The sequence below is a fragment of the Podarcis gaigeae genome (genome assembly GCF_964106915.1).
Source record: "Podarcis gaigeae genome assembly, chromosome: 11".
Lineage (NCBI taxonomy): Eukaryota > Metazoa > Chordata > Lepidosauria > Squamata > Lacertidae > Podarcis > Podarcis gaigeae.
The window spans coordinates 8,063,678-8,079,566 of record NC_139687.1 but is presented as its reverse complement, the minus strand read 5'-3'; the positions used below and the strand labels follow the sequence as shown (position 1 = coordinate 8,079,566).

The 15,889-nt window shown below is 39.2% G+C and overlaps 1 protein-coding gene across 17 annotated transcripts in view; it reads right to left on the bottom strand.

Moving 5' to 3' along the window:
- The window catches only part of AOPEP (aminopeptidase O (putative)), a 186,998-nt gene that overhangs the window by 99,988 nt on the left and 71,121 nt on the right, over positions 1–15,889 (bottom strand). For 13 of the 17 annotated variants that reach the window (XM_083701994.1, XM_083702007.1, XM_083702003.1 and 10 more), the window contains 3 exons: positions 11,774–11,876; positions 11,568–11,675; positions 2,941–2,984 (listed from right to left, as the gene is read on the bottom strand). In XM_083701994.1, the coding sequence (XP_083558120.1) occupies positions 2,941–2,984; positions 11,568–11,675; positions 11,774–11,876 (255 nt within the window). Of the gene's footprint in view, positions 1–2,940; positions 2,985–4,988; positions 5,139–11,567; positions 11,676–11,773; positions 11,877–13,059; positions 13,174–15,388; positions 15,472–15,889 lie in introns of those variants that run through there. The other 4 variants (XM_083701996.1, XM_083701997.1, XM_083701998.1 and 1 more) reach the window with 4 other exon arrangements.

Here is a 15,889-nt window from a genome sequence, read left to right as displayed (position 1 = left end):
AAGATATGGTGCTGGAGGAGACTCTTGAGAGTCCCATGGACTGCAAGAAGATCAAACCTATCCATTCTTAAGGAAATCAGCCCTGAATGCTCACTGGAAGGACAGATCGTGAAGCTGAGGTTCCAATACTTTGGCCACCTCATGAGAAGAGAAGACTCCCTGGAAAAGACCCTGATGTTGGGAAAGATGGAGGGCACAAGGAGAAGGGGACAACAGAGGACGAGATGGTTGGATAGTGTTCTCGAAGCTACCAAACTGTGGGAGGCAGTGGAAGACAGAAGTGCCTGGCGTACTCTGGTCCATGGGGTCACGAAGAGTCAGACACGACTAAACAACAAAATATGAAGATATTTATATGTAGTTTCATTGCACTTGAATGCAGCCAATTCAGTGCAAGCCAACAATACAAAAATAACAGCAGTTGGTATATGGCTCTATATAATCTCTTTGGTTTCACTTTATGGATTCAGATATCCAGTATTAGAAGAATGACTTTATGCCGAAAGAATAAGCCACATAAAATAATTACTGTGCCCTGTATAATTATTGCAAGCAGATCAGCATGATGCAACAGCATTCCTTGTATAAACATTAAGTGGTCTAGATATTTCCCTTACACTTACAACACAGTATGTGATTGCTGGGGACCACAATAATGGTGAACTGTTGAATTTAGGACAAGGTTTGCCAAAATTCATGGTCATCTTAGGAATATGATTCAAAATGATCACAGATGCATATTGAAAAAAAGAAAGGAAACTGGGAATGTGTTGTCCCTTCCAAGAAAAACACATTTCCTAGCTTCAGTATTGGAAAAGACTGAATAAATATACTGGCTAGGATCCCCAAAACTGCTTAAGCTCATACAAAAATTTCACACCAGTCCAGTGGAATTTTTGACATTTTCCTTTGAACAGCGGCCGCCAATGCAGTATCTATCACAAGCTGGTTTTGAAACACCCCTTGATTTCAGAAGAAGCCTACCATGAAGCATAATGGCTTGGTGTTACCAAAAACAAACAAACAAAACAAGAACCCCAAGTCCAAAGTTCCCTTTGGCTCACAGAACCAGTTGCATGGCTTTTTGAATCCTGACCAATATTTTTAAATATGTGAACACATTCCAGTAACGACAATATTTGGTCATTATGCACATACTTCATTTCAGATGGACAAAGTATAACTCTTCTCCCATATTATACAAGCAAATGAAATGTGTTGAGCAATGAGTGGGAAAATTTGGTTACCACTACAGGCAGCAGGTAAAAGTGTGGTTTTAGATAAACATCATGTTCTGTTGCTCTTGGCATCACACTGTAACTTTTTACCATATATAAAGCTGGCAGCATAGTATATTCACAGCTATACAGTAAATTATCATAAAACTAAAAGCTTCTCCATACTTTCTTAAGGGAGAAGTTGAATAAACAGCTATTACAACCTTCTTATTTAAAATTAAAATGTTCCTGGCACATTAAAATTGATACAAATAAGAAATGGGAGAATCAAGTTTATTCAAAGATCTAAGAACATTAATAAAATCAAAACATACTGATTTAATGAACCAGGTATCTCGATTTCCCCCAAACATTGGGGGTTAGAAATCCATATTATTTCAATAATTTTGGTTTTTCATAAAATGTTTATTTTATAAACCAAGGCTTCACAACAAAAGCTTCCACAATATAGTCAAACATCCTAGCAGAAACAAATTAATAGTAGAATAAAATTTTATACCACACACAACTGTTAGTGATCCAGCAGTCTGCTTTATGATAAAACCAAACCATTGAATATCGGTTATGTTATAAAGAATATGAAAAGGATTTCCTAATGAAAAGAATTAGCTGATATCACTATGGTATCCTGCTTATGTAAGTCAGTGAGGCTGGATGTTTCCATAGAACTGTGAAAGTGTTTTAAAATCAAAGACCTACAAACTACGGTAATTCCAGTTTTAGAATATCAAACGTTTTCCATTTCTCTTTGCCTACATTTCTCTTTTCCTTTAAACAAATGATATTAATTAAGCTTATAGTGAAATCCTATACATGTCTTCTTAGGAGTAAGTTTTACTCCCAGGTAAACCTGTATAGGACTGCACCCACAATGTTTGTGCAGTTCACTGTAAGCTCTTGGGAGGGGCTATAGATGAGATCTGCAGGTAAAGGGCAGTATATTAATTAATTAATTGCCCTTGTTTATTTTATTAGATGTAAGGATGCGGGTGGCGCTGTGGGTAAAACCTCAGCGCCTAGACTTGCCGATCGTCAGGTCAGCGGTTCGAATCCCCGCGGCGGGGTGCGCTCCCGTTGTTCGGTCCCAGCACCTGCCAACCTAGCAGTTCGAAAGCACCCCCGGGTGCAAGTAGATAAATAGGGACCGCTTACTAGCAGGAAGGTAAACGGCGTTTCCGTGTGCTGCGCTGGCTCGCCAGATGCAGCTTGTCACGCTGGCCACGTGACCCGGAAGTGTCTTCGGACAGCGCTGGCCCCTGGCCTCTTAAGCGAGATGGGCGCGCAACCCCAGAGTCAGACACGACTGGCCCGTACGGGCAGGGGTACCTTTACCTTTATTTTATTAGATAGGAGGCATGACAAACACATTGGGCAGAATTCACCTAACAAACCCCTTCAGGGCTTCTACTTGCCCAACAGGGACTCCCCTCTCCCTCTCCTGCCGACTCCCCAAAATTGGCTCAGGGGCAAAAAAGCATAAGGGGGAGGGGTAATTGTTCCATTGGGCAAGCTGATATGTTGGTATGTCTGTGCATGCTATCTGTAATAGCATGACGCTGAATTCCACACATTAAATTTTGTTGTCTGTGTATAAGTTGATGGAAGATTTATATACAAGCTTTTAATCTGCAGAGATTCTGGAGACAAAACCCATTTTGAATATATACCCATTATGGTCTTTCCCAGGCTGATTCCGACCTACCGTTTTAGCTGTGGGATGTCGCTCAGTAATAAATGAAGAAAGTCCTGGAAGAGTAACAAAAGACCACAATTTAATAACATGAATTTAAAAATACACACTTAACAATACTTGAACTGTTTATTCCATTTTATAACATTTAAAATAGACATGTGAATATAATGTCAAGGCTTACAGACAGCTATCACAAGAGATCAGAACACTTAGCAACGGCAACTAGAAAATTAAGAAGATGAAATGCAGGAACATAATATGAAGTCATAAGTAAGAAATCGATAAACAAATATACTTGTGCTGGGTGGATCATCCCCTCTATTTCCAAACTTGAGGTGTGGGTACCTATCCTTTTGCAGCCACTACAGCACCAAGTTGGTTTGGGGAAACACCATGATTTGCATACCTATTTAACATCATGATTTGATATATCTATTTAAAAAAGACAAAATCCCAAAACAGCCCAGTGAGGACTCGGTGTGCTCAGCAGCCTTCGATTGCTGATGGGTAAGAAAATGTAGAATTTGGGATGACAGAGAGAGATGTAGTGACTTAGAAGAGGGACAGGATAAATTGCTACCACCTGGAGCGGAAACACACCATAATGCAACATTTTGTTGCAAGTCCCACTTGTATAAATAATTTATATTTCAAAGGCTTAAGTGTCAATGTTATTTATTTATTTATTTATTTGTTTATTTGTTTATTTATTTATTTATTTCTATTCTATTCTATTCTATTCTATTCTATTCTATTCTATTCTATACCGCTTTATGTTTTTAAGAAACATATCAAAGCCGTTTACAGCATATTAAATCAATAAAACAATCTGAAGAAAGTAAAATATAGACGAAATTAATCCGTTCCGCGAGTCTCTTCGTCTTGCGAAGCACGGCTACTAGCGGCTTAGCGGCTATTAATGGCTTAGCGGCTTTAAGAAAAAGGAAACAAACTCGCAAGAACTCGCAAGACGTTTCGTCTTGCGAAGCAAGCCGATAGGAAAAATCGTCTAGCGAAGCGACGCAAAAACCGAAAAACCCTTTCGTCTTGCGCGTTTTTCATTTTGCGAGGCATTCGTCTTGCGGGGCACCACTGTATATAGTCAAAGCAACATAACAGAAAACTAAAATATTATCTTAAAGATTTCAAAATAAAACATTACAAAGGAGGTCAACTACAGAATACTTATTTAACATAGTAGGGCTGGTGAGTCTGGGCCCCGCCCCCTAGGCCAGGTGGAAAGGGCTTTGCAGGGAGCGGCGTTCAGCACTCACAGCCAGGCGATGTTCCCCTGGCCTCATGAGGAGCATCTTTTAACAAACAGAGAACAATTACAAAACCACCTACTGTATATGACTATATTTATATTTTGTGGGCATATTCAAAATTGCACTATCCAAAACAAATCTTTATACCTAGACAAACACAATTTCACCATCACCACCACAAAAGGATGCAATCTGCCTATTCTTATTGTGTAGTCAAATATGTAATTTGTTTACTGTATTGTTATTGGGCTGGATCAGTGCTGCTGCTCAGTGACGGAAGACTCTTTGATTCAGTGGCATTCATCAGTGGAATAGGCAAGGAACATGATTTTTGAATATTTCCTCTTCATCTGCAGCCCCTGCCCCTTCAAATTAGCTGGGGTATGTGTGGAAGGGCTCTTTGGGACAGTGCAGGACATCATGTGATAGGGATGCAGGAAGAATGATGAAGCAGTAAAGAGAGTGTTTGCAAGGACCCAAGGGGTTACAGAACTCCGGAGGGGTGCTTTTGTTTTCCCTACCACAATGTTCCTACATGTGGTACATGCCGACTTTTTCACTTTTATGGAAGCAAGTAAATGGGTGAACTTTGGGGTGCTATTAGAGCAGTTGGAGGTAAGTCTTCTATCTGCAGAGCCCTTCATATACATAGCCAAATTTTGACTTTTTTGGGGGGGGGGTCACATTAAAGTGTGTCATAAACTTTGGAACACAGAACAGAATGTTTGGAACTGGCATATTATTAAATTGTACTGTAATCATATTTGATTGGGATGCATACCATGATGAAAATATTTTATCTCTGTAAGGCACATCTAGATAAAACAATTGCTAAGGACAAAATGTTGTTGCACACGTTCTCATTTCTTTTTGTTCCAGCTGAGTCAAATGTATCCGGGTAGTCTTTATTATCAAAATGCACCAGTACAATATGCCTTCCTGTTGGCAGACAGATGGAGACACTGAATACAAACAAATTTGATCCTAACTAGCCAAACAATAATAATCCCAAGTTGTCTAAATATTAAAATGCAAAAGCAATGATCCAATGGAGCAAATATTTCTGTCTGCCTGATGAAGTTTTAGTCACAGAAAAAGCTTCAATCAACTCTGCAGTTGCTGAGTTCTAAAAGAACAGAACTGGAACAATACTTGCTAAGCTTTCTTGGAACAAAGAAGACACATTCATTTTCATGCTTGTATATCTACTTTAACCGAATTATAAAATTCTATGTAGCTAGCAAAATACTTTCCATGAAGATAAGGATCAGTTAAAATGGAACTTGTAGAACACTTTCACACACAATAGAAAAGCTTAGCTATTTTAGCATGCATATTAATAAGACTGAACTAATAATAAGATGCAAAATTATGATCTCAACAAATGAATCAGTATTACAGCTGCTTACTTGTTGAAGCAGATGTTACAATGAGAAAATTAAAATCTGTGAAGTATTTTATCCCCAAGATATTCATTTTTCATCACCAAACTAAACATCAACCTTAACTGCACTAGTGGAATCAACAACTCATACTCATTTCTATTTATTTATAGTTACCAACACTCCATTCATTACACAAATTTCACCGAAAGGTGTTAGTCAATGGATTCTCTCACAGAAACCAGAATGGACTTTTAAAAAATCCTGCCCTAAAATTCCAGACTTTCTTGCTACTCAACTAAAATAAACAAAAACTACTATTAAAAACATACCGAGCATGCAGTCAAAATGAAGGAGAAAAAAGCAAACTGATTAATGTTTCACATGTGAAGTCATTTCCTTGCACCTGTGGCTCAGATCTAGGAAAAATACTACAAATGCCACTAGAAACAAGGCTAGTATTCAGAATGCAAGCAATTATTTATACTTTAGATGTTATACTCTGTTCTTCATAGTTTTAAATGCTGGGAATCCATCCCATTATTTTTTATGGTGTAGAGGAATACTAAACATTAAAACCTTTTAAAACTGTTATTTATTCTGTATCTGATGTTTGGTTAAAGATTCTTATTCATATTTATGCTAGGTAACCCGTAAAAATCTGCATTTGCAGCCACATTGTCTAAATGTGCACACACATATATATATATATTATCTGTACAGAGGTATGCAGGCCAAATAATCAAATCTGCCATTCAGAATCTCTGTACAATGAGCTCAAAATTGAGTATAATTTTCCCATGGCACAACCAAGATGTTTTATCACAAAATGGCACTTGAGAATGCCCAAACAATTCTCACCACAGATTTGTGGGAGACAAAATATGGATTTGGCCAGGGCTTTTTGGTGAGTTCTTTGGCAAGTTCTGGTGTTGCAGCCCAGCAATTCGTGTCATAAAAAGCTCAACAAGTTTGGCTGGGTGCCCCTCCCTAAAAAAAAGGTCAACAAGTTCCGGCACCTCTTTTTCTTGGAAAAAAAAAGCCCTGGACTTGGCTGCATTTTATCCTCAAGTAATAGATTCCTAAATGTGAAGGTCAGGGTAGAAAATTTCCATTGGCTTTAGTTGATTCTGGTTCAAATAATGCCAAAGCTGAGAAAATAAAATTCAATAAAGATATAGAACTTAGTGTAATCCTTTCCCTCCTGTCTCTGATTCCATTTCATCGTTGACAGACCCTCCTCAGATCTTGTCAATCTAAAGGGTACCTTGAGCTCCCATCTCAACTTGCATTATTGAACTATATCCCAGCATCACTGCAAGAAATGCATGCTCTTTCCCCCCAGAGATACACAGATTGCATGCTTATTAAATGAATTATGCTACAGCGTTACTGTCAGGAAACACTATAAATCAAAAGGTTAAAAATGCAGCCAGCTGCAACACAATTGGATGCAATGCTGGGAAAAGGCAACAAAAGAAATGCATTTGTATCTTTTTCTCCTTTCCTTTCCTTTGTTCTGGTGCTCATCATAACACCAACATGGGGATCCTGGGACATCAGCACCCTATGCAACAATCCCCACCTCTCATTAAACATATTTTTTGGAACCGAGCATGAAAAACCAAATGTAAAATTAAGCAGGGGCTTTCTGCCACATCTACAATAGCTATAAAAAAATAGACGACAATTTTTTAAACTCTTGATTAGTAAACATTTGCCTCAGGGTTAGGAGCATGTTTGAAAAGTTTCATCTGGTCACAACAGCTGGACAGTTTATAAAGCCACATTTCACAGCAGGCTGCTGGGGCGCAAAAGAAAATGACTGGTGGATTAGCAACTCTATTGTAATATGATCTTACAATGATGACTAATAGCCTTATGAGCAGAGATCTTCCAACATTTTGCAATATTTGTGTAATTTGCTAAGCAAATTGATTTTGCATCAAGCCTGCAGATTTATCTGAAACAAATTCAAGTCTCCTACCCTATCTAATACTTTCTGTGTAACTGAAATAATGCATTTTGCTGCCTTGTTTTCAACCAACAGCTAGGGACCATAGGTTTCTATGGCTCCAGTCTGAATCATATTTGGTAGGAAGTAAGTCTGCTGAGCTCAGAGAGAATCTAAACATTACCAGCTTTGGTAACCATAGCTAAGAAAAATCTATCATGATAATGAGGCTATTGTCATCTTGATATGATTCTCCCTTCTATACTTAGCTGATGGCAGTACAAGAGTCCTCCCCTTCTTCCTAGGCCTGAGAATGAGTAGATGGGAAGGCAATGTGCTTCTGCAAATTCCACACAGAGAGCCTCACTGTGTTTCTCTCCTGAAAAACTTATATGTGTAATGTTGGAAGCCATACTGTGCTGGGGAAAGTGTTGATTTTATTTCATTCATATCCTATCCTCATTTCTCTACATTGATTCAAGTAATATTTCTAACTACCAAGCTGAATTATTATTTTTGAACAATTATAAAACATCCTCTCTGTGGTATTCCCACTTACATCCCACTGTGGAACTCTAACTTTAACATTTTATCTTTAGAAAGTAATTTGCTTTCTTTGCTCCCCCCCCCCCCCCAAGCCTTTATCATCTCTCCTTTTGGCTTTATGTTGCCATGTTTTGGTCTGATCCTTTAGGGTCCGTCTGAGCACCCTATTTGAATTTTGTATCATGCAATGAAAAAAGCTTTGATTTAAGATTAAGGAGATGCAAGCTGAAATCCTAATTTAGCCATAATTCTCACAGAGCTGAACTAGGGCAAGTTAGATGTTATGAGAAAAGGGCATGTAAGTCAGAAAGCAGACCATGACAAATTCTGGGTTATTGACCTGATTTGTTAACTAAAATTACACCAAAGTTCTGCAGTTGTGTCCATCTAAATCTGAATGCTTGGAACAACTTCTGTGAGTGCAGGGTAACTTCCACTGTCTCCTTCCTCCACATATCCCAGCACTTCCATTAAATCTGTTCCAGCGGGTTACAGGAACCCCCATAACATATTTGGGGAGTGCATGGGGTTGAGGGAGGGCACATTCCATTGCTTTTACAGATGCTGTTCTGCATGCACAATGATTTAGTTGGATGCAGCCCTTTGGACAAAACTGAGAACACTGGTTTAATGCAAGCAAGAATCTCAATGTGAAAGCTGGCATACAAGCAGAGAGGAGGGACAACAGAGAAGTAGGTGGTCATGATGTAAATCATAGTTTATGAAGCCAGGGACAAACATACAAATCTACCCAAGACAGCATTTATTTATGGAAGCCACTGCAAGAAAATAATCTAAAGATTCTTTAAAAATGGCCTAAAGGCACACAATTCAACAGCTGAAGTGAAGTGGGCTCCATATGGAGCTGTACCTAGATAGCAGACCACTTAGGAGCTGTGTGTAGGTCTCTCTGCTCCATGGAGCAAGAGTTAGTTAAAAATAAAACTAACCACCAAATAAATAAATGATAAAGAACATGTAGGAACAGTTTCGGTGTCTTTTGAAAAAAGTGTCTGTGTGTGTATACTCATCTTGAATATGGCTTTTCTACACTCAGCAGTGCATCTTGACTCAATTATCTTTACAGTCAATGATGGAAGTAAAAATAAATTTTCTGTTTTGTAACAACAGGGAAATATTTTGTTCAGCTTGAAACCTAGTTGTATTTTATCTTATTTTCATGTTTTTAAGCAGGTCACCACAAAAATATTATGAATGCATGCTGGCATTCTTATTTCATAGGCTTAATGTCAATATCAGAAAGAAAGCAAAGATTTTTTAAAAATATAAGTCCGTTTAATTTGGTCTAAATGAAAATATCCATTATCTGATGGTGATGTGTCTCATGACATGCAGAAGTTCTCTTTCAACACAGTGCAGTTGTTCACAATATGGCATGCTGGAAATCAAGATTGAATTTTTAACCTTACATTAAGATACCTTATGAAAAGAGAGGCTTCTGTGTGCCTCCACTTGACCCTTTTAATACTCCAGAAGCAATTTCTCTCTATAAAGAATAGCAACCTGGAGTAACAAAGCATGACTGAAATGTGTTTCCATAAGAATTTAACAAAGCCATCCTGGAAAGAAGCAGCAGGCAAAAAAGATTATCTGCTTCTGTTGCTACAGTTCATTTTTGTACGTTCATTCTTATATTCAAACCAAAGTTTAGTTTTTGAAATATTCAATAGAAGGTTGTATTACTATAACTAAGGATGATTTACAAGGGGAAAGTTGGAAACATATTAACGACTCTGTATCAGATGAAGGTCAATCTAGTTCAGCATTCTGCTTCCAAGAGCAATTAGAAGATCCTTGGAGGCTCATGAGAACGGCATTAAGATATCTGGGATTTACTCTGTCATGGATGCTTTAGTTGAGATTCCTACAATGCAGGGGTTGGACTAGATGACCCTTGGGGTACCTTCAAACTCTACAATTCTATGATTCTATACTGCATTTGAGCAAAAAGATTCCATTTTGACATCATGATTAGAAGCCCTCGATAGATCAATTAGATTAAATCATAGCATCCGTAACATACATCCTTGTAGCTTTCTTTATGGCCAGTTCTGGGGAGCACACATCTTGCATACCCTGACAAATGTATTTTCTATGCCTGAAGTTTTCTTAAAATCTTAAGATAAGAATAACAGCAACAATGGAACACCCACCTTAGTGTTAGGCACATAAGCCCCGTAGGAGCAAACCCAGGATCCATGTACCCCAATATCCCATTTCCAACACTGGCCAACCACCAGGGCATGAAGGTAACAGCCCTCCAATTCTCTTTGCCCTTCACTTCTAGTAACTGATACCGAGAGGAATAGGTTGCCTCTACAGTGGTACCTCTGGTTACGTACTTAATTTGTTCCAGAGGTCCGTTCTTAACCTGAAACTGTTCTTAACCTGAAGCACCACTTTAGCTAATGGGGCCTCCTGCTGCTGCCATGCTGCCGGAGCACAATTTCTGTTCTCATCCTGAAGCAAAGTTCTTAATCTGAGGTACTATTTCTGGGTTAGTGGAATCTGTAACCTGAAGCGTATGTAACCCGAGGTACCACTGTATAGGTTGCACTTAGCTATCGTTCTCTCTAAAAATAAACTCAGGTGGTTTATAACCACAATGGGGCAACTGATAAATGAACTAATCCCAGTATCCAGAAGAATGTAAAAACACAAAAGGGGGAGGATAAAAAAGCAAGAAAAAACATTCTCAGAGGCCTCCAGGAGCCATATAATGTCGAGCACCACTTGGAATGGAAAACTGGAAAACCAGGGGAGCGGATAAATTGTCCTTCCTGAGCTGTTTACAATTTATAGTATGCTGAAGGAGGACATGGGTGGCTGGAACCCTGAATGGGCCCATTCCTGTTAGGGGGTGAAGATATACTGTGACATTTCATTACAGGTTCCACTTGTCATGACTGTTACCAACCAATGAAGCTGTCCTTGATGAATTTATTTAGTTCCCTTTTAAAGATGCAATCCACAGGCAACAGTGGTGCTTGATGGAGTGGCACAGCCAACACTGCAATCACAACACCTGGTGCTTATGCTGGTTGGCTCAGGGGTGGAAAAATAATCCTTTCACGGCTCTAGTTTGCAAGCAAGAGACCTGGTTCAAGTCCATTGCCACAACATACTCCACACAGAATTCAGCAGAACCTATGCTGGCCCAGTCCCATGGGCAGGTGGCCACCTCCACAGAGGATCAGGGAGTTGAATAGTTCTGCCTGCCAGTGGTCATCACCACATCCTGCAATGTGTGAATAAGTACTTTCCTTTTTCTGCTATGAATCAACTGCCTACAACTTCACCAGGAAAGTTCTAGTGTTATGAAAGGGAGATTTAAAATGGTCTCTGCTCACTTTGCTGCACGCTCCCCCACCTCCAAGCTTTTAAAACATAAATGCTTAGCTTGTCCTCATAGGAAAGGTTCTTCAACTCCTGGATTACTTTGACTTAAGTTAAAGATGCAAGTACCTGAGAGAGTATCAGCTGTCCATGAAAAGCCCGCACAAACTTCTTTAAAAAGGCAAAATATGCAGCTTCTCCAGCCTTCACTGCAAAAGACCGCAGAAGGAAATAACCCTGGAAGAAGCGAACAAGACATACAAGATGTTATTCCTTTCTTATGTGTACAAAATACTGATTTGTCATATTGAGAGTACCGGTTTTAGCATTCTGACCTTCAGGTAATGAACCTGCATGAACACTTTTTCTGCATTCAGGCCATGTTTGATTATAGATGCTCCAGATTCACTTGCTTTGCCAGTGTTCTCTTTCTTGGGCCTAAAAGGGCACAAATAATTCAAGATCTGGATAAACAGATACAACGAGGATGTTAAAAAAAAGTCTCACAATTAAAACACTTAATTACAACGTTCTGTTGTACTTCAGGCATTGTCTGCTATATAGGAGGTTTCATACTTACTCAGGTAACTTTGTTCGTGGGAAAAGTAGTACAGCAATGCATTTTTCTAATGTAACTTTATATATGGCTACGCAAACAGCTGAAGTTTAAACTAGTAGCCAATTCTAAGCTGGTGTGAAGCGACTTAACTCTTCTCCCAGACATGACATCATATCACATGGCATTCTGCTAAGACATGCTACACAGGCAGGAGTGTCACACTATGCGCAAAGGGAAATTAGAATAGATGGAGACACTTTAGATGGAGGGAAATGGAAAGGAAGGATATTGAATTCATTACATCCAGTAACATATTTTGGCGGCTCTTACCTGAACATAGGCTTAGCAGCTCACAAGGCTACACCTGGAAGGATGAATGGGCTCTTTCATCTAAGCCCAATATGTTGAAAAAAAGGACTTACGCTTTTTCTTTATTTTTCTTTAGTTTGCAATTTTCCATGCACGTCAAAGAAAAGCAGCCAGAGTTTTTGAAAACAAAGCCTGAAACATTCAGCCCACTGAATTATCACCCATGAGGACAATATCCAGAACAAATTCAAACTGTGTGAATTCTTCATCAATGGTTGTCCAGTTTCCAAATTTGTGTCAGAAAACTATTGCTTACTAGTGCCTGACCAATTTAGTTTAAATCACAGGGTTGGGAGGGGGGAAAGGGGCAACCTTCTTCTCTCAGGTAGAGCCTGCTGTAACAGAGTAAGTAGCTAAGGGATGCTTGCACTAGCTATTTTTCCCAGGTTATGTCCAACAAAAGCTGGTGTTTATACTGTGGCGTGCTTTAGTGCATCTACATGAAAGTGTTGACTGAGGTCATATGGAGATCTGGGGTGAGCAGAAGTACTAAATGAGTATCTGGGATCAGTAATAGAGTGGATAAGGGCCAATAAACTACAACATAATCCCGACAAGATTATTGTTGGTAGGTGGTACTCAGCCTGTTCTAGATAAGGTTGTAACTCCTCTTAAATATCAGACTCACAGCTCAGGAACTCTTTTAGCTCCAGCCTTGTGTATACCGTAAATGTCGAAGTGGCAGGAATCAAATGAGGCTGGAGTGATGGAGAGATAGCTTGGCCCCAGTAATCCATGTCCTTCCCCCTCGTATTAAGATCTTCATCTGAATACTTTTTTCAAGTCCCTCTCCCTTCAGAGATGAAGCTGTTGGTGAGCCAAGATAGAGTCTTTACAGTGATGGCTTCTCATTTTCAGATGTATCCCCGGGGAGTCTGGCATGGCAGATTCTAGCGCCTTTGTGGCACCAAGACATACCTTTTCATTTGTCCACACCTCTTAGATTTTTAAAAAATTACATTTGTTATTTTAACCTGTTGGAATATTAACTTCCCATGTTTTATATTTACGGCTCTACTATTTTTATGTAGTTTTAGTGTGTTTTTAAACTATTGTTAGCTGCTCTGATATGTTGCTGGTTAAATATAATTTTATTATATACTTTTAAGATAGGTTTTTTAAACAGTCTCTGTTGTAAAATTAATGCACTATAAAACCCATGTGATACCTTAGCAATTGAAGTAGGAAAGCTAATGTCTAGATAAGCCTCCTATCAGAGCAAGCCATGTTCACATTTTAAAAAAAATGGAACAAAACAAAATACACAAAAAAACCAGCCATCCTGGCGATCAGCAGCTGTGTTGGCTGCAGCTAGCGATAAGGCTGTTTCCTCTATCTGCACCTATTGTCAAGCTACACACTTGCAAACGTATGACTTGTCTGATTTAGCATATATACAATAACACGAATAAATATTAATGAAAATAGCTTATACCACAACTATAGTAATGTGAGAACTTGATGTAGAGGGAAGGCTCAGAAGATGGACACTGGGCCGGGCCACCGGTGGAAGGCTTTTAGAACTATATTTATTCCAGGAGCAGCTACTTTTCCAGGCGCATGTTTATTCAAATCTCTAATAAGCCACAAAGCTTACTTGATGATATTGGGCGAGCCACTATCTCCTGGACTAACCTGCCCAACATGGGATTTTATAAATACAAAAGTGGGATGAGGGGGAAACCATGCACACTGTCTTAAAATCTTTGGGGGAAATAGCAGGATAAAAGCTAAATAAGAAAATAAGAAAAAGTTCAAGTGCACATGGTGTTGCCTACTGGGTCTGTATCAGCCAGGAAAATATTCTGTATTAGGGTCAGTACTCTATGTGTAGTGTTTAGCTTGTTGCATGAGGCCGGGGTTACAACAATCAGGTGAGTCCCCTGAAGTGCATTACAAACTTTTTTCCAGACTGGGATACTTTACAAATTAACATACAGCACAGCATAAGGGAATACTGTTTAAAAAAATAAGATGCTGTGCTCTGCACATAGTCCCCCCCCCGCCCCGCCCAGGTCCCTGGATTAGATTCAGGCTGCAATCCTGTGCATAGGATTACACATAAATACATGGATAACACAATAAACAAGTCTCACCAAATTCCATGCATAATTATGCACTGGATTGGTGGGTTGGAGACATTTTATGAAACAACAAAACTGAAAGCTAACAGTCAACTCAACTTTATACACTGGAGTTTATACTTAATACATTGTCTGTAAACATAGTATAAAATCTAGCTTAAAGGCTGTATTTAATTGTAAAATAATCAATTCAACATGTTTTAGTATGCTTAGAGCCAATGAATGAAATTCACATATAAAAAAGGAAAATTAAATAAAAATCATGAAAATCATGATTAAAACAAAGAAGAATTTCCTCAGTGAAACATGGTTTAAATTAATCCGCCCCATGCTTAAGTTTTCTACACCCACAAGTCTATGGGGTGGTGTAGCCTAATATGATGTGGTAAGCAGATTGCTCTGCAGCCAGACAAGCCAAATTTCAGGTTGCAAAAGATAGATTGAGTCTATGATTGAGTGGATCAATTTCAAAGAGTTGACCTCAAAAGCCACCTAGCTCTAGCTACCGCAGCATTTCTCAGAGGTAACCATCCAGCGACTGCTTGAAAACCTCTAAAGAGGGACAGTTCACCACCCTCCAAGGCAGTCTGTCCCACTGTCAACTCACAGTATCAGGAAGTTCTCCTTAATGTTTAGCTGAAATTTCCTTTGAGTTTAACCTGTGGTTTCATGTCCTATTCTCTAGGGCAGGGGTGGGGAACCTTTCTCTCTTTTTTGTCAAGGGCTCCATTCCTTCAGAGCAACCTGTCACCATGCCAGTGATGGGTGGGGCTGAAGCCAGCAGTGGGTGAGGCTGGACACTGAAACAGAATCACCCACTTCTCCTACTATCCAACCAGCAGGTTGCCAGGGGAGGAAAATATCAGAAGTGAGAACTAATCAAGAGTACCACTTTCTCGTCCATCTGTTTTGGTTGCTCCCATTCCACTCCTACCCACCTTGACTTCTACCTCTGAGCTCCCCACCCTCTGAGGTGGAATCTGCAGGCAATTATTGGGTTTCAGGCTGCCCCACTCTTGCTCTGAGATAAGCAGAAACAATTTTGCTCCCTTATCTGACAGCCTTAAAACAAATTTGAAAATGGCTATCACATTATCTCTTCTTCAGTAAACAGCTTATTTAATTATTTTTTTATTTTATCTTCTTCAGCCTAAATATACCCAGTGCCTTCAACTTCATAGAACTTAGCCCCTCAACCATTTATTTGGATATGTTCCATTGAGCAGTAATTTCTGAGAAAATATTTTTTATTGGAATCAATATTTAAGACTTCCTCCTCATTTTTAAAAAGTCAAGTGCAACCCTATGCATGTTGAATCAGAAGTACATTCCACTGAATTCAGTAAAGCTTAGTCTCGGGACTGTACATAGGATTGCAACCTAGGTTGTTTTTCCTTATCCTCTCTCCAACCTCAACCCATTTGATTTTGTCCAGTCTT